The 19,613-nt window shown below is 37.2% G+C and overlaps 1 protein-coding gene across 4 annotated transcripts; it reads right to left on the bottom strand.

The window, feature by feature from the left end:
• Positions 1-112: 112 nt before the first annotated feature.
• LOC118264180 (protein CLEC16A homolog) lies at positions 113-19,056 on the bottom strand. Of its 4 annotated transcripts, none has more exons than XM_050704719.1 (16): positions 18,561-19,056; positions 17,606-17,745; positions 17,148-17,296; positions 11,480-11,622; positions 10,321-10,407; positions 9,020-10,092; positions 8,183-8,377; positions 7,719-7,914; positions 6,473-6,599; positions 6,025-6,163; positions 5,276-5,436; positions 4,066-4,224; positions 3,527-3,668; positions 3,217-3,316; positions 2,864-2,999; positions 113-2,534 (listed from the first exon to the last, which is right to left on the bottom strand). In XM_050704719.1, the coding sequence occupies exons 1-16, from the start codon at positions 18,761-18,763 to the stop codon at positions 2,415-2,417; spliced, it is 3,270 nt and encodes a 1,089-aa protein (XP_050560676.1). In that variant the 5' UTR covers positions 18,764-19,056; the 3' UTR covers positions 113-2,414. The 4 variants fall into 4 exon arrangements, with proteins under 4 accessions (XP_050560676.1, XP_035432495.2, XP_035432494.2 ...); XM_035576602.2 differs by having other exon boundaries at positions 3,217-3,328; XM_035576601.2 differs by having other exon boundaries at positions 9,020-10,107.
• Positions 19,057-19,613: the final 557 nt, after the last annotated feature.

Consider the following 19,613-nt stretch of genomic DNA (forward strand, 5'->3'; position numbering starts at 1 on the left):
CGCTCCAATTTAGCGATTTATCCGTCATAATTAGATTGGAAAATAATAAAAAAGATGCACATTATTAACAAGAAAAACAATATGATTAAAGAAAGAAAAGAGTAAAACACAATTTAAATGTAACATGTGATATATTTCCTTTCAACACTACAATATTTTCATTTAAGAACACAAAAATACATTTATTTACATCGATAGTTATTGCAACTCTTAAAATAATAAAAAAATCACAACATAAATTTCTTAAGGTTTACCTATATCAATAGAATATTCTAGTTAGATCTGTATCGTAGTCATACTTAACCTGTTATTTCATAAAATTTGTTATTTATTAGCACATTGTAAGGAATGATATTTTAACGAAATATTATTAATTTCCAGTATTGGGCATTAATGGAGATATTTACCGTTAGAGCACACAGAGTTAGTCATAATAAATATACCGATGTTTAAAAAAATCTTGTTTTACGTGAAACAACACAAAAAGCAAGCTTATATAACTTATTTTACGTACAAATACAACCGCCGAATTAACATTTGAGACACCTAACATCGAATGATACAATAAATACGTCAGACATACAAAATACGATACATAAATATTTCATAAATACATTACATTTTCTTTTCTATCTAACTTTAGAGTTTGCGCTGCCAATGGTAATAGGAAAGTGCTTAATTTCACAAAGTTTGAAAAGTACACAATAATGAAACAAGTAAATAGCATTCATTTATTAGAAATATTTGGACTTTCAGAGAATTTACTTTCTATTTTAATCTAGGTAAATCGGGTTTGCAGTCAATCAACGCAAACTCAGTTAGTTTATTTTACACAAGCGCCACCAATAGCGTATTGTGTAAAACAACCTAACTACTTCATTCCATAATCTAAATGGACGTAATAAGAGATCCATTCCGTTAATTTTTAGAAAAATAACTACTTTGAAATCTCCTATAATAAGATTTACAATGTTTCATTTAATTTGTCACCATATCTATTCTTTTAAATACTACTTATTTATATACTGTAAAATTGATGTTTGTTTTAACTTCTTTAAAGAGTAATTTATATTTATGAAACGATTTAAAACAATGAAATGGAAGTGCAATGAGGACTAAACTACGTTAATATAACTAATTTAAAATAACAAAGTATAGGATTTCTAGGAATTACATTGTTTTATTAGGTAACTAAAATAATACTTACGTGTGTGTGCAGGGAAAACTGACTACTAAGATACTTCTATGAAGTATTTGAAATCTTGGATATTCTCAAAGCATGATATGAGTAGGTATGACGTCACTTTAAAGTAACCACAATGACGCAAGCTCCATGTCGAGTGTGCGATAAAGATAAAAGATGTTTCTTTCTCTTTTACTTAGCACATACATATTGATGGCTCACACACGGTCACCGTGGAACCGTCACAAGACAATTCTTAAACTAACATATCTGAGTTATTGTCAACTAGAACATATCCATGAAACGTAGTTAATTTACGTCACACCCATACCACAGTTCCCACAACTGACAATCATAAAAAAAAAACAATAAACAATGTCGATTTATATATCATCTATGTATAACTTTCGATCCGTTTCTATAAATGTCATAATTTAAACATAAATAACAGGCAGTAAAATGTATGTAAATAAAAAATATTTTATAAATCACATCACCGGTTAACACAGTACGAATACAAGTCGTCTTTTCTTCCAACTACTCAAACACAACTTGAAAACAAGACTCTTCACTTTGGACAGACTGTACTATAAGTTTATTCAAAGCAAGTCGTGTTTGAGTAATTGAAAACATGTAAAATATTCTTAGGGAGAGGGATCAAGGAGATCATTGACCCAGAAATTATATTTGTCATCACATTTTGAGCCACAAATTCATCCCATTCCCGTTTTCTATTCCTCTCACTACGTTTACCAAAACTCTTAATACAATTTAAAGGCCTTGTCCGTCCTGGTGTCATACTCTGACACGAATCTTATCACAATTTTTGCATAACATCGCTGTTACATCGAGACTGAACTGAAGTTTGTAATATCTGACCAACACCCGAAATTAACATCAATACCAAGGATTTGACTTATCGATTAACTAGATACCGTAAATAATACAGTTGAATAAACAATAAACTACATTTTTTTCCAAACGTTACGTCACTATAAACGGCATAGGGGTCATCGGTAACTGAAGTTAGCGGAGGATTTGAAAAGTTTACTATAGGCAGTCGAAGATTTAAAAGAAATCTGATAAAGTAAATAAATTAAGATCTAGTAATGTGAGTGAGCCAATAACTTTCCAGTAAGTATTGATAATTAATTTCGGGTATGATATAGTTAAAACATTAAAAGTACATCGATTTATCGTAGTATTTGTCTAGTGTGTGTGCTATTTAATATCATATAGTTTCCACTAACCCCTTGCGCTTAGGTCGTGACGGCTCGCTCGATATGAACGATGTTTCTTCTGAGGAGTTGTTCACTTTGTTGAGAAGTGTCGAGGACGTGCTGGGTTGGCTCTGGAAATGAAATAATGTTATAATATTACTACAGTTATACTGAAAATTAAGGTAATTTTAAAGACTATATTGCGCCATATTGCGGTTTTGTTTTTCACCTTAAAAATATGGAATAATCGCGATTGAGCCTAATGTTTTGATCTTTTTAACAACTTGTACTACTTTATCACGCCTTTACATCTACTAAATGGTGGACGGAGGTATAAACATACAATCTAACCATTTTTCATCAATTATGTTATGAGTCCCACATAATAGCGAGTGAATACATGTTCTGTATTTAACAAATGGCAGGGATATTCAATTCATGTACAAATGTAGGTACATACCTGAGTTACCACGGGAGTAGCAGCGAGACTGGACACGACGTTGTTCCTCTTGATATCCTCGAGCGGTATCTCCTCCGACCGCGACCGCGGCGACCCCTCGCGGGACCCGTGCGCACTACTGCTGCGCGATACACTGCTGCAATATTAATAAAATTAATCTTTAATAATATTCATGCCACTACATGATTTATACTGTCTTTTAGGTATTGTGAAAGATTATGAATATAATTATAATTTTTTTTTCATCTTTGCACAACTTGAAACTTTGATGGTATAGTATTGTAGTGATAAATGATTTTATAGTTGTTGCTTAAAAAATAGTGAAGTAATATACCATAACAGTAGTACCATACCTCTCCCTGCTAGTAGTCCGCTCCCTGTAGACGACGATGCCGTCCTTGAGCATGTGTCCGCTGGGCCGGCGCAGGCGCCGCTCCGTGTCGTCCTCCCCCCCTACCGACACCACTGTATACAATACCATATTGCGGGTTTGTAATAATATTTTATTATTACTATAACAATTGTTAATTACGTTTTATTTTAATAAAGTCTTTTGAAAGTATGAATTTGAGGACCAATCTTTTACGTAACAACATAATTATACGAGTGCCTATCACTGAGATGAAAAATAACAATAAAAAATTTTAAAATTGCAATAATTACCTGTGGATCGTCGTACAGTGGCGAGTGCTGGCCTAGCAAACAGCGGTCGGTGTCGGGGCGCCATTGAAGGAGCACACATCCCCGACACTTCCAGTAATCGACCAATCTGCTGCATTTTCTTTTGTCGGGATTTCGTGCGACCCTAGAGAAAAGACGTCACATAACTTATTACTATTACACCAACAAGGAAATTTTAAAAGTAAAACCAAATAACACAAGTGGTTGAATTAAATTCTTAGTACTCTAGAAGTATCTAGAAATACTGTTTAGGACAACTAATACTTTCTACAAATGGTAATCAGAATATTTGGTGGTACTTTGACATCTACCTGTATATCCTGCAAAAGCAAAGTAATGCATTATGGTGTAAATCCACGATTGCAGTAATCGAAGCTGTTTCTAATTTCTTTCGCATTAAATTAATTTAAATCGCATTATACAACATAGACCATAATAATAAATTAATCACAACATTCAATAAAACCTCCAAAATCGTTGGATAAAGACCAAGAAAAACCACTAGTAACATCAATATCTACCTTAGTAAGTCGTTGTTTAGCAGCCATACTGCGTATATGGTCATCGAACTTGAACTTGGCCCTAAGTAGTACGGTGCGCGGGAGTGCGCCGGACGCGCCCACTCGAGGCTTGTGGATCGTCAGGTGGAGGCAACGGGGGTCCTCCTTGTCACCTTGTATCTATTAGAAAGGGATAGAAGATTGGAATTTAAGATATTGTTGGTGTTTTATGTGAAATAATAGAAGCGTAACTATTTTATGTACCAGTGTTGTATATGTCAACTGAGTAACATTTAAATTAATTTATAACTTCCTTGGTAGACATTATGATTCTACTTGTACTGCTTATAAGATACCTTAAAAAGCTTTGAATGTAATTTTTAAATTCTAATTCTCGTCTATGGTACAGATATTTTTCTTTGACATCTAAGTGAGGTGAGTACGATATCAGTAAAAAGATTAATCCGCAGCTATGAATCAACAACCCTGGAACATATTTATACTTCGATTCATAGTTATATCATAACCAAAGTATCAAAGACTATAAATCAAAGTACAATTTAAAAATTTATTCTATGAAGCTTAATTGGTTATAGTGTCGGAACATTCGACATTGAAAAGCAATAAATTAATAAAATATACTTATAATAGAAGAAAAACGTGAAGTATGTATTTGTATTATGAAAAAGTGCTAATATACGTAATGTATAATATACATAACTATATAATACACAATATACAGTAATTACCAACACAAAAATTACTAGAAAAACTAAAATTAGTTCAATTTGGTACCTGATTGATCTAGAACGCAAAGAAAAACAGAATGAGAACGATTATTTATTGGAAATCTATTTATGTTATGTTATGTTGTAAAAGAGAAATGAGAGAATATACTGAGTCCTATATCACTAGCGGACTGCCATTTAAGTACATACATATTTTATACGGTAACATTTAAATGTACTTACTTCAGTAGGATATTATTACATTGTCAATTATGTAAAGAATCGTAGCTTCTAACAAATTTTACTACATTAAGTAAGCTAATAAATATTTAATCAATATTTTTTTTTGTAAATAAAACATAAGTATATTTAAATATCTTCTAACAATTACTTTTCATTAACATTAATAGTTTACAATGGCAACCGCTAATAAATAGGACCATTTTATGAAACTAATTTAATGTGTATTTAAGTAAATAAAGATAAAACAAATTTCAACTTACTTCTAAATCCTGTAAACTTCCAACAAGTTTCGCAACACCCCATCCAAGCCTTTGTTTATCAGGTTCAACTAAAATTATTTGTATATTATCTACTGCGAGAAACCTATGTTGCCATGTTCCATCCTTTTGTATAATATCACACGATATGAGATCAGAATCATCTGTAATAGAAAAATATAACAGTTAAAATTCAAATCCCGCCATTTTTACAACCAATAAAAAAATGTAATTGTCAAAAATAATGTATTTTTAAAAAAAGGTTTTATATCAAAACGCCAATTAACTGGCCTTTATTCGTTAAAAAATATTAGGATGCCATTAAATATTATTTTTAAATTTTTCTTCCTTTTTCATCTAATGGCGATCGAGGTGTTTTTTGGCAAAAGTTGCCAGTGTTGCGTTTTAATGTAAATTAGAAAAAAGTTTTATTAACGCTTATGAAAGTTACACAAAATACAGGCTACTTCATGCTAAAAAAATCGATGATGCCATATAGATTCTTTTTTTTGTTTTGTTCGTTTTTCGTTTAATGGCGGCGAATTTTTTTTTAGCAAAAGCAGTCAATATTTCGTACATCAAAAGAGATTTAATATGTTATGTAAAATATATTGACGATCTCTTTTGAATAATTTTATTGTTTATCTGTAAATATTTATTACAATACTGTTTGTTGTTTCATGAAGTTATTATTTTGTTGCTTGAAATTAAATTGATAGGAGAATACTAAAATAATATATTCTGCAACTTACTAAGGTCCAAAACGTCTCCAACTTGTACGAATGGCGCCGGATTAGTTAGAGGCAACTGTGTTTCTGGTTTCCCAGTCAGCTTCAAATACAGGTCCCGAATCAAGAAGAAGGTACGTATTGCTCGCCGCGCTCTCTCCATCTATTTGATACGTTTTAAAGTTAAATATTAAACAAAAACTTATACCTAACTATTATTATTATCAAATAACAAAAACTTCTCAAATCGTATCAAGTAAAACTTCTTATACGTTTACATGATTCCAGAGTAAATATCATTTTTGGAAGAGTAAATTGTCAGTCAGAACAAAGTAAAGGTGACTCAAGTAGTGTAATAAAGGACATGACTAGATAAAGCCAAAGGCAATGCTTTAATAATTCAAAGAGTTGCCCTGACGTCCGGGTAAATCTTATTTATTTTGTTACTTATATTGAAAAGCGTATTATTTACCTCTCCACTAGGCAATCTCTTAGCAAATGCGATGCCCGACATCGGTGTTCTAGTCGGTGGCAGCAAAATGGCCGCGTCCATACATAGCCACTCCACGTTCAAAGGTCGTTTGCTCGTTTCACAATACCTGCGAAGGAAAACAAACTTTATGTTAATAATAATAAAACTTGGGATAAATATTTAGTCTGTTGTAGCTTGAAAAAGATTTTAGTTTTTAGGATAAGATGAATTAAAATTATTGTTTATATACACACTTTATTCAATGTACATATTTGTTAGTAGTACTAGATACCATTTTTAAGATCTCATTCTTCTAGCATTTCTATTTCTTTAATTGGTTATTACCCCAATTTTATTACTAGAAAAAACAACCTAAAGGACCGGAGAGAGAGATCTAATATTATAGACATTGTCCTGTAATGAATTCTCACATTAGTATAGTTTAGCTAATGTCATAGTAGCTTAATAAAAGATATGATATTAAAGTGTAGGTATATTGCCTTAAACCTATTTGGTACCATTACAAATACATTAGCTAATAGTGTAGAGGTGTATGTGGGATCGGTACCGGTAATTATTAAATTAATTGCTTACGAATTCGGTCAAGTTCTTTAAGTATATGAGTATTTTTAGTAGTAATCCCTACATTTCCTGAGTTATTGTAATGTGTCTAGTCATTATTTTCTTAGTCAAAATGTATTAGTTATTGGTTTTCCAAGTTAATAAATAAATAAATTACTATACAAGTATTTAGTCATGCTTACATGATCAATAGATATTGTACTGACACACCGGAATTACGCTTTTATGATTGTAATTGATAATGTTCATATACGATATGAAATAATACATTATCTGGCATTTCGAACGAATTTATTTTGTATCACATATCACATCGATACTTCAGTAACAATAACTCATGTGGAATGAACCATAAATTTCGTTGGAATATCATTTGTATGTCGTAAAACGATAAGATCTATATTCGCTTGCGTGAACTAGGTGACAGATACTTTCTAGAAGTAATGGATCATTACTGTACAGAGACGAGTGCTATCTTACGCGAATTAAATTCTTAAAATCCAACAACAAAATAAATGATGATGAATTTTAAATTAAGCATCATGTGTTTTAGTATTAAGTGAATTGTATTCTTTTAATGATATTTGCTGATAAAAATCTTAATAAATGATTTATCTCGGCGTTAAATTTCCTGAAATTTTCTTAACTATACATAGCGACTCACTCGTCTTCGAACATGTCGAGGAATATATCGTCGCACTTGTAGAAGTTGCGCGCGAGTGCGGCGGCGCGCGCGCGCAGGTTGTCGGCGGCGGGCGCGTGGCGCGCGCAGCCCGCGCCGCCCCCGCCGCCCGCGCCGCACATCGCCACGCGCATCAACGTCACGCTCAGCTCCAGCGTCACCAAACGGACCTTGGATGCTGGAAGGAAAGGGAATAATGACAGAATTGTAAACATTAACCCGTGGTATTAAAACGTAGATCCACACGAAACAATATATTTTCTATAATCTCATATACAGGCAATCAAGTGGTTGAGCAAATAATTTAATGTTTTGTTACACCTACATAGAGTTTTACACGACCATGCAATTTGCACCTTATTGCACCATTTCAGTCTTGGGACATCCATACACCAATCTCAAGGGTAATTAAGTCAGGAAAGACTGTACTATAAGTGAACACTCACCAGGTTTACAGCTCAAGTTGGCGATGGCCATAAGCTTAGATATCAGCAATGCGTTGAAACTCTGCAGGGGACGTTTTGGTGGCGGCGACATTGTGTCACCAGAGGGCGCTGAACTCTGCGAACCGCTCGACTCTTGCGCATTCGTGATCTCCTCCTCAGGACATAGGAGCGTGTCTAGTAGTTCTGTGTTCACTCCTAAAATTAAAAAATATATTGTTTGTTATTGCTTTTTCCTCCTTATTACACACTACCAAAACAATATTTAAGTATGACTTGATGTCTATCTGTGTTGAAATGTTACATTATTATATCCATACAACATTCCGTACCATTCCATTTCAATAATTACTACAGATGTGATGAAATGTAATGTGTAAAGCAATGCACATGTCACGCAGCACACGGCACACATTCTGTGGCATTCCTGAACGTGAGACGTAAACATGAGTGTAACTAACTTACCCACTATTTAATCCAAAGAAAGCAAAGGACAGAATAGAATACAAAATTAGTAAAAAAGAAAACGTTTTAACATTTTAAGAGCCTTAACGTAAAGGACATGCAAGCCTGATATCTAAATACGGCCAAAAATAATAAAAAAATATTTTTATAACCGAGCATTGCACTTTGCAGCAACCTTCGAGCGGCGCCAAGGTTACGTTGTTCGGAAGTTGTGCAAAACAAGGTCCGAAAATAAAGAACAATCAATAGCCTAAATATCAAATTATGTTTTAGATTACTCCCAACCAAAGTAAAGTGAATGGCATCATAAATATCCGACCACATGACAATATTATCTACATTACATCCAAGCCACATGGCACATAAAGTACTCACCTTTATTGTTGATCAATGCGAACAGCAAGCATAGAGCAAACAGCGCTTTGTAGTCATTCTCGCTGCAATCCAGAGAATCCAGAATAGTCTTTAAGAACGGCCTCTTCTCGATCTCTTTACTTTCCCTCTCTATGATGCTGTCGAGTGTCACAGTTCTCTCGGCAGACGTGCTCGGCGCTACGCCAAGCAGTTTCTGTTTCTCTTCATCAGTAATATTGTTGTATTCGTTCGTTTTCGACGAACTCGATTCGATACCAGAATCTGGCAAAGGCGAGTCGGGCATGTTCTCCTTGAGAGTCCCTGAGCTATTAGTTTTCGTCGACTGTATTTGTGTCACCAAATCCTCAGTGGAGTCGTGACCAATACTCGATGATTCGCTTATATGCGACGTGGACGGAAGAGAAGTTGAAACTAATTCGGGATCGAGATCGCAACTCGATTGATCCGTATCATATCCGAATGCTTTGGGACCACCGTACTCCGGGGTGGTGTAGTCCCTCTCAATTGACGTATTTTCTAATGCCTTCTCTAAACTTAATTGAGGTTTAGAGAACTCTAATTTGACATTGGACTTTGCATTGCTAATGTACATTTCTAGTATCTTGGTCGCGCCGTCCTCGAACACAGATAAGTCTGATTGCAGTATGATCCAGGCCAGCGCGTGGACAATCGGGCCATGCGTTATAATAAGGAACACTTGCGATAACAGAAACAGGGACACGACGCACGACACCGACGGCTTGCTCTCGTCTTCTGATTCCATCCTTTGTCTGGGGAACGTCATTCGTGATGGAGACTCCGCGTTCTTCCCTTTAAGTATTGCTTCTAGGTTTCTTGTAATAGCTTCAATGCTTTGTATGTGGTCTCGGTTGTACGGTGAAGATGTCTGTAACCGTCTTACACTTTCGGAAGTGAGTGAGTAAATGTATAGAGGCACTAGCAATTTGTGCAGGAGATGCTCCGTCAGTACATCGTTGAGGTCGGGAATGTTGAGACATAGTATGTCATTAATGTAATGGAGGTGGTCGAGATGTTCCGCTACAAGATCATCGAGTTTCTGCTGTGATTGGTGGCTGGAAAAAGAATTTCTGAATTTTGAGTCATAAATAAAGTCTGAGTTCGAATTGTATAAAAAAAAGGATTTTGAATTTGGTACATTTAGTATGTAACCGGTTGATTATGAATCAGTAAAACAAACTACATCTACATATAAGTCTATCTACAAAATAAATAAGTAAATAAACCGAACATAACAAAACAGACCAAAACAAAATCACAAATAATATAATAGATGGACTTACTCAGCGTCGTTTCTGACACATGCGTCCAGTTCCAGTATGTGTTTGCCGATAAACCAAACCAGATTACTGAAGTACGGGGCCGCCGTCCTGCGGGACACACAGTTGTGTTAGCATATTGACGACCACTAATGAAACGACCGAGATACTCCTTGAATATGCATGACTTCTAAATACTACTACGTTTTATTCCCTAACGTAAAATAATGTGTAAATGTAGAGTATATTTATAGATTATATTAAAGTCTACGAACTGTATCATTAGCTTTAAAATACTGTATTGTTCTCAAATTGTACAAAACTAAAACATACGTCGAAGACTGCAAGATTTTATTGTCCATATCTTTGATCCTCATTTTGAATTAGTTTAGGTCGTCACTGGACACTCAACACTTCACATTTAGATAGAATAAACTTAGCTCAGTAATGTACAAGTCGGATTTCGGAGCTACAAAGTAAATAGAGTTTAGACTTGGTTGAAATCTGAAACCCGTCTGTGTTCATACAAAGCGCGCCGTCGCCGCCGCTTTGACTTCACGAAACGAAGACCACATAATAAATTGTAGGATGTAAATGTTTGAAGTTCAATGTCAATAGAGGTTAGACACGCATTCGTGGAAAATAGGTGTACTAACAACTGTGGAAAGTCAAATATCTAACCAAACCTACTTTGGAAATCAATTCGCATCAAAATGCAGAACGATTTAGGTACTGACATTATGATATGCCATTAATGTGCGAAAAGATTAGTACAATATGCTAAATTCTATTACAGTGTTCCATGTAGTTAAAAATATAATAAGTAGCCCCATATTTGTGCTAGAATCAATCTCTATTGTAAACACATATTAAGTTTATGAAATCCCTTCATTATTACGTTAGTACTTCAAGATTAAACCTTTTGCAACTAAGGATCGAAGACCCCAAAAAGGACTTAACGAGAGATTTTATGGAACATTTTTAAAATTAATTTACGATGAACATTATAAAGAAGATCTTAAAACATTGAGGATTTTATTTATAATCTTAACCATTAATTAGTCTTTGTTTGCCGGAACGCAGATCCAAGCGAGAAACTATGTATCTAGCTATAATCTCATATAAGTAGCTGTGTGTTGTGTCTCATTCGGAAGTAATAAGATTAAAAAATTATAATACATACCTATCTCTAATAAACCGGAGCATGCTGGCATCCTGCACCCGGTACACGTTGAGCGTCAGCGTACGCACGGCGATGCGCACCATCGACTCGGAATGGTTGAAGAACTTGATCGCCTCTGTATACAGCGGGAAATCCTTTGTGTGCTGTGAATATTAATTCTTAATTCATTTCTAATGCAATACTGTAATACATAAGGAACACTACAGACTCACTACTGATCAGTAGCCAGTTCATAATACTTGTAATTATTATCCTAGACACTTGCCACTTGCAAATCCTTCCCAAAAGTTTCCACTAGGTAAGTAAACTTTTCTAACATAGGTATACCTATGTAGAAAACAAGTCAATTTAAAAGTCCTTTACAAAGGTCACAAAACAAACATTTTCAGAGAAATTTTAACGAGCTTGTTACATAAAATATACCAATTAGTCACCAATTGGAGGCTGAGTCACCCTCGTCCGTAGGAGAGCACCCTTAAAAAACTGAACCCCTACACGTGGCCTCTGGGTGGTGCTAAACAGGTGACACTCAGGTGGTAGGTTTCGGCCGACGGCATTATAACCACCCACCGAGCAAAACCGTGTCGCCAAGCGGCCTAGCCGTGTTCCGCCACGATGCTCGGTGACGCCGTACGAGAGGATGGGTCGAAATGTTTGTTCCACTATGGGTAGACCGATCTGGCGCGCGCTGGTGTGGCTGCATCGGGTGGCCAGTCGCGGAGGGTAGCGGGATCCGAGGCACGGTGCACCGCTGGCCGACCGCAGATAGTTGGGGGCCCAATTAGCGTGCTAGCCACACGTGAAAGGCTGCCCCGCCATCTAGCGAAAAATCCCACGTATACGCCATCGTGCCGGTTGGCGACCGGAAGAGAGGGCCCGATGGATTTACGTGGGGGGGCTCGGGCGTCCCCGCAGTCTCCAGGCTGGCCTCCCATTGATGTGGCTAACTGCAGTGCGCGTCTGGGGTCGCCTGTGAGGAGGAACATTTCACTGCCATCCTCTCAGCAACTTATTTACGACTATGAAAACGAGAGCTAAGAAAAGGGTTCAACAGCGGCTGCACTCCCTCTCCCTCAAAGTGCACCTCTCCAACATCCGAGGCTTGCACTCAAATCTCATTGCGGTCCATCACCATCTGGAGACCGAGAACCCAACGCTCTTGTTTCTCTCGGAGACCCAGATCAGATGTCCGTCGGACGTATCATACCTGAACTACCCAGGCTTTTCTCTGGAGCACAACTTCGTTCCCCGTGCAGGCGTATGCCTATACGTCCAAGACGGCGTCTGTTACCGGCGTCTCCGAAACTTTGAGGACCCCAGTTTTTCAACCTTGTGGATACTGGTAGACACAGGCATAGAGAAAATCCTCTATGCCTGTGTCTACCGGTCGCACAGCGGAGATTTGGAGACGACCAGATTAGCTCAACACCTTGTGGAGACGGCGGATGCGGCTCGGCAGAGGTACCCTTCGGCCCAGTTGGTGTTACTGGGGGACTTTAACGCTCATCACCAGGAGTGGCTGTTCCCATACCAGTGCACTGACCATGCTGGGAGGAAATGCGTAAGCTTGCGCTAACGCTTGGCCTGACCCAGCTGGTCCAGAAGGCCACAAGGGTGCCCGATGTCGACTCGCACACTGCCAACTGCCTAGACCTTCTGCTGACAACTGATCCAGACAGCTACTCGGTGTCAGTATCTTCACCCTTGGGTAGCTCTGACCACTGTCTGGTGAAATCCGTATCCACGTACTCCCCACCGGATCCTTGTCCCAGAGGATCTCGGCGGATGTGGCGGTACAAGTCAGCAGATTGGGATGGGATGCGATCCTTTTTTGCATCCTATCCTTGGCGGCCTGTCTGCTTCTCTACTGAAGACCCGTCAGCTTGTGCGGATGCCATAACAGGGGTGTTGCGTCAGGGCATGGAATACTACATTCCATTCTCTGACGCGACATCTTTCGGTGGGACTCGTCCATGGTTCGATGCCGACTGCAGACGTGCTGAAGCGCGAAAGCATGCGGCATACTTGGCATGGGCGGATGCCAGGCGTCGTAAGGCTGACGACACTCTTCAGAGGAAGAGAGCCTATAACAGGGCTGCCAAGTCATGCAAAAAGGCATTACGGATGGCCCGGTTCAACCACATTGGCCGAATAGGGAACAAACTGGCTTCTTACCCAGCGGGTAGTAAAGCATTCTGGTCCCTGGCCAAGGCGGTTGAATCGAACTTCTGCCGCCCTTCACTCCCACCTCTCCTGGGGCCTAACGGGACGCTGGCACACACCGCGGTAGAGAAGGCAAACCTGTTTGCTTCTCTATTTGCGGAATCTTCACGTCTTGATACTGGTGGCGCTATACCTCCTTCTCTAAATAACGTATGCGAGACGAAAATGTCGAAAATTCGCATCCGACAGAAGGAGGTGTATAAGACGTTGCGTAATCTCGACGTGAACAAGGCCAGTGGCCCCGACGGAATCCCGGCCGTGGTTTTAAAAACCTGTGCGCCTGAGTTGTCTCCAATCCTGACACGCCTGTTTCGACTTTCCTTGGAGACTGGTCAAGTGCCGGTTGCATGGAAGCTGGCCAACGTGCAGCCTGTGCCCAAAAAGGTAGTCGTGCCGACCCTAACAATTACCGACCAATCTCGGTCACGTCCATACTCTGTAAGAGTATGGAACGTGTACTCAACAACAGGCTCCTGGCATACCTTGAAGGTAACGACCTCCTCAGCGATCAGCAGTATGGGTTTCGCCGCAACCGATCCACTGGGGACCTTCTTGCGTATGCCACCCACATTTGGAGCGAGGCCATCGAGAAGCACGGGGAGGCAATAGCGGTCTCTCTCGATATATCGAAGGCCTTTGACAGGGTTTGGCACGACAGCCTTATCGGCAAGCTTCCTGCATATGGACTTCCCGCTGATCTGTGCAGATGGATTGCAGACTTCCTGAGGGATCGGTCAATTCGAGTAGTCATCGATGGCTGCTCGTCTGACCAATTTGGTATCAACGCCGGAGTCCCTCAGGGGTCAGTACTTTCAGCAACGCTCTTTTTGCTGCACATCAACGACCTGCTTAAGCCCGGTATCTTTGGGTATACAGATGACAGCACAGTTGTTGAAAGGTATGTGTCCGATGCGCGGACTAGCGGAACACAGATCCAGTCTCTAAGAGAATCCATGGTCGAACGGTTGAACTCGTCCTTGAAGGCGGTCTCTGATTGGGGTGACGCCAACTTGGTCAAGTTCAACGCTACCAAAACCCAGGCGTGTCTATTCTCTGCCAAACGGAGTCAATTTCCGCTGGCTCCTACTTTCCGAAATGTATCCGTTCCAATATCGGATCATCTAGAGCTTCTTGGCGTAACTCTATCGCCAACGCTAAACTTCGGCTCTTATATAGAGTCGAAGGCGCATCTGGCTGGTAGGAAGTTGGGTATCCTCTCGAAGGTGAGACGGTACTTCACACCGAAACAACTGCTGAGCCTGTACCAAGCGCAGGTTCGGTCATGTATGGAGTACTGTTCTCACCTTTGGGACGGCTCGGCTAAATGCCAGCTAGATGCGCTCGAACACATTGAAAGGCGTGCCAAGAAGCTCATCAACGATGATGCGCTTGTGGAGGCCCGGCTTCAAAGCCTTGAACACAGGCGCAAGGTCGCAAGCCTTTCCGTTTTTTACCGGATACATTTCGGAGAGTGTGCGGGGGAATTGCACAACTTGATTCCCCCTAGTCCTTTTCATCATCGAACCACAAGACAATCGGCGAGGCGTCACCGCTTCATGGTAGATATCCCACCAACTCGCACGAAGCGCTTCGCTTCAAGCTTCCTTGTGCGAACTGCTAGGGAGTGGAACTCCTTGCCGGAGTCTGTGTTTCCTGATGGGTATAACCTGGGTGTCTTCAAGGCCCGAGTGAATAGGTTGCTTATGGGCAGACGTGCTCCACCGTAGGCCGCATCATCACTTACCATCAGGTGAGATAGCGGTCAAACGTCGACCCATTAAATGTAAAAAAAAAAAAAAAAAAAAAATTGTATTACAGGCATTCGTTTCGCTCTAAAACAATGCGTACCTACTGATGCCACCCACATTTTAAACAACATGTCTGAATTCCCCTTAATTCGAATGACTTTAAAAATAAATAAACATTGAGAGATTTATTAAAGTCTGCAAACCTGGTAGACTAGTTTAGAGGTGAACTAGGTTCCTTAGGTTTATAGAGGGTAAGTCAAATCACCGATCCGAAGACAAGATTACCCCCAAGGTAGCGTGGTACCCAAAAATGTTTGCGATCACTAGACAAAATAGTAAAGTGCTGAATTCACTGTTATATTAATATTACAAATTTTGTACTAGACATGCCGTGACAATGTGATACTGATATTTTGTGGCGATGCCTGCAAACAATACACGCTATAGTTCGTGACTCGGTTGTAACACGTGAAAACTCAACCTTGAATAACTGTCTGTCTGTTTGAAACAATCCACGACATGTCGATTTCGACGATTCATTTCTGCATTTCGATTGTTCAAATACACTATTCAAATGTGTGACCGAATCGATAGGTCGATTCAAATATCGACTTTTACACAAATGCTTGCTGTACCTTCTTGAAATTAAAAAGACAGAAGAGAACATAGTAAAATAGGACAGGTTTTTTAGAGGAACAAAATGTACTGATTTATACTAAAACATAGTACCGAAATAATCTTTGGTCTTTTTCTTTTGTACTTAATTATTATCGATTTTTGCATCATATTCAGCATCCCTGTGACATTTGCATTTCCGCGAATGACACAATCGTCACAATTATGTCACAGCTGTGTAACCATTAACGACGTTATCACAGAACATTGGCCATTGATAAGGGAAATTGATACTAATGTTAGTTAAAAAAACATCATCAAACATTTTCTAGTGTTTTAGGAACTTAGTAAAAAAAATCCAAATATTGATGATTACAATAAAATGTATAACTAGTGTTATTTTGTTTATTTCATTAGCTAGTTATTGACGAATTTGTAATTAACTATTAACTACAGGAAATTTCAAGGACAAGATAAAGATTAAGTACCTACCTACTTATTTGACCTAAAACGATAAATCATACAATACTGATAAGGTAATTATGTATTTCAATGAAATAGGTAATGTATACAGCATACCCAATGCAATTAGTTGTTTTATTAAGTTAATAGCTACATTTATTGCTTACTTATTTATTTATTTATACTTTATTGTACACCACATAAACACATAGGACAACATAAATAAGCACAGTGTACAATGGGTGGTCTTATCGCACAAGGCGATCTCTTACTTAAAACTTTGTCTAATTTAAAAATATTTAATAAGTAACTAATTTAAATGTGGATGATGGTTTTATTGAGAATGGTTTGTAAAACTTAACATTCATTGGAATTTTACCAACACATGTAGTTTACTCATATCCTCTGACCTTATATTAAAAGTAATTTTCCTTATAACACATGGGGCAAAACTAAAAATAAAGTTTTAGTTAGATACAAAACAATAAAGATGTTAGTTTATTTCTTCAAGAGGAAATAAACAAAACAAAATCCATTACATAAACTCACACCAATTTGACATTGGCAGCAACTCACATACATGTCAATAAAGATTGTTTTCCTATGTCAAGAGATCTTACCTCATTGTAGAAGAAATGTATGGTGTGGTTGTTTAGTTTCAAGCTGAGAGTCTTGAGGAAAGAAATGTAGTATGCCATCACCTCCTCATCGGAGAAGTCGAATTTGTGCACTATTATTGAGTTGACATGGTTGTTGCTGAGCAAATAATCTGTAACAAATATTAAAACTGAATAAAACTCTTAAAGTAAAAATACTTCAGAAATTTTTAATTTTGTTTTTTATTGCTACAAATTATCCTATTACTATTCTATACTTAGATAGACTACAATACATAGTCTTATTCTGTTGCTTATACCATTTACTATATAAAATTAGCAATAAGCAACAAATAAATTATTTAAAGATGTTAACAAGTAATTCTAATTAGTAGCTATTAACCAACATTTAGACCCAAAATTTATAAAAATCATGGTAGTTAGTTATTATTTTGCAATAAATATATGTTATTTTTACTTACACAGTGATGTTTCATTCCTTATGTTCTCAAAGAGTATATTTAATGTTTGCAGCAGTTGCACACATACATAGGATGAGCCTCCACACTTCTGTCGCATGATCTTCAAGAAGTATGACAGCATATTCTTCTCCAGAAAGAAACTGCAAGTTAATAGAAGAGATAGTAATACAGTCCTACTAGTTATTATATTAATGTGAAAGTTTGTGAGTATGGATGTTTGTTACTCTTTCGTGCAAATTTAGTTAAGGGATCAGAATGTGGAATAGATTATGATCTGGAATAACATATAGGCTACTTTTTGTCCCACAGGAATGTGGGCGAAGCCGGTGGCAGACTCTAGTAATAAATAAAGACAACAGTTAAAAAAATGTTGTAAATAGTTGGTTTGTGTTTGTAGGACAAAACAACAGAAAATAAATTAGTTTAAGTATTAAGTGCCAATAATTTTTTATTTAAAAGTAATTTTCCTTTTTTAGTTTTGTTTCCAATCTCTTAAAGGATAGTTTGTAATAAAATTAAACTTATTAAAAAATAGATAACTACTAAACAGTACTGACTCTGATATATTTTAAAAACATTTACGCACAAATAGCATAGCACTTTAACTAGTTAATCAAATTAAGAAAACATAAAGATTATAAGTAATTTGCGTACAATATATTCAACTTATTAGGCAAGAAGTACACTCCTTATATGAGTTAATGGTTAGTCAAACATCGGACTAAGATTTTATGACTTATAATAAATTATGGTGCCAATATTCACTGAGGTCATAACTCAGATAAATATTATTACTTTTAATAATATTAGGAAAGACCTTCATAAAATGTTACATATAGAACAAACAAGTATCTCTGCTCAATAATTCTGCAGAAACTAGTTTACCTTGATCATTGTTCACCATGTCAACTTTGTTTACAAATAATGAAATAGTGATCACAGAAACATTACTTACTCGAAAACGGAACTGTCATTCTGATCTCCCCATATCAATATCTCAGCTATACACCTCAACGACTCCACCAAGGTACCACGGTTACTCTCAGACACTGTTGTGTTTTTACACAAAATATTATGTAAATATTTCAATCTCTCCAAAGAATGGGGGTTTTTAGGACGCCCCCACGACGCACCGAACCAACTTCTGCTGCGAAACATGATGACGCTTGTTTCCTCTACACTTGATTAACGAAAACTACACACTTTTTCATTTTTTTTAATTCATTGAGGCACGTCGTCATACAAGATCATTAGCACCATGTTCTTTTTGTTATTTATTTAAACTACCAACCACTTTAATGCTTCATAGTGTTACACGTATTAACTACAGTTTGTGTTTTGTTGAACTATGTGAAATTTACTAATGAATTATGTTATTTTTGTAATTTTATAATTATTACTCGCACGATTTACTTGACCAACGTAATTTTGACAGAACTCTGGTTGTTCTCGATGACAGTGGTAACTTCGTTTAGTTGATCCATTAGCTTGTTGGTTTCTGTATTTTTTGTTTCTCAAGTACAAAGCTAAAACAACGATTGATATTCTTTGTACTTGATTATATTTATTGTATGTGGTATGGTTATATTTTGTGAGTTACTTATTTCGTCGCACTTGTTTTATTATTGTGCAGCAGCTGTGAGCTGTCAAGGACTGACATCGAAGTATGAACTTGCAATAACTAAACGTAGTAAGCGTTTACAGAGATAGCTTTGAATCTTAATCTTATTTTCCCCCTTTTATATTTGGATCATTGGCTAAATCATAATATTTATGTATTTTAATTAACACCAAATATTATTGTTATGTATTTGGTTTAGACTCTAATAAACACAAAGGCTTTTCTTCAATGAGGTTAAGTTTTATTTTAGTTCGTTTACTTTCCGAGGAGTAGTATTTTACAAGTAGTGACAATTTTAGAAACCATTACTTATTAAGTACTTTATTTTATTGTATTACAGATTCGGAGCACTATAACTGCAACCTATTTTATAAATAAATAGGGAAT

Source organism: Spodoptera frugiperda, chromosome 26, assembly GCF_023101765.2.
Source record: "Spodoptera frugiperda isolate SF20-4 chromosome 26, AGI-APGP_CSIRO_Sfru_2.0, whole genome shotgun sequence".
NCBI lineage: Eukaryota > Metazoa > Arthropoda > Insecta > Lepidoptera > Noctuidae > Spodoptera > Spodoptera frugiperda.

Bases quoted from the DNA above. Each gene is read 5' to 3' on its own strand.
- LOC118264180 (XM_035576600.2), bottom strand. From the start codon at position 18,763: ATGTTTCGCAGCAGAAGTTGGTTCGGTGCGTCGTGGGGGCGTCCTAAA. The intron at 3,000-3,216 runs GTATGGTACTAC...TTAATATTGCAG, and splicing joins CGGACTACTAGCAGGGAGAG to CAGTGTATCGCGCAGCAGTA. The intron at 2,535-2,863 runs GTATGTACCTAC...TTTCATTTCCAG, and splicing joins CTACTCCCGTGGTAACTCAG to AGCCAACCCAGCACGTCCTC.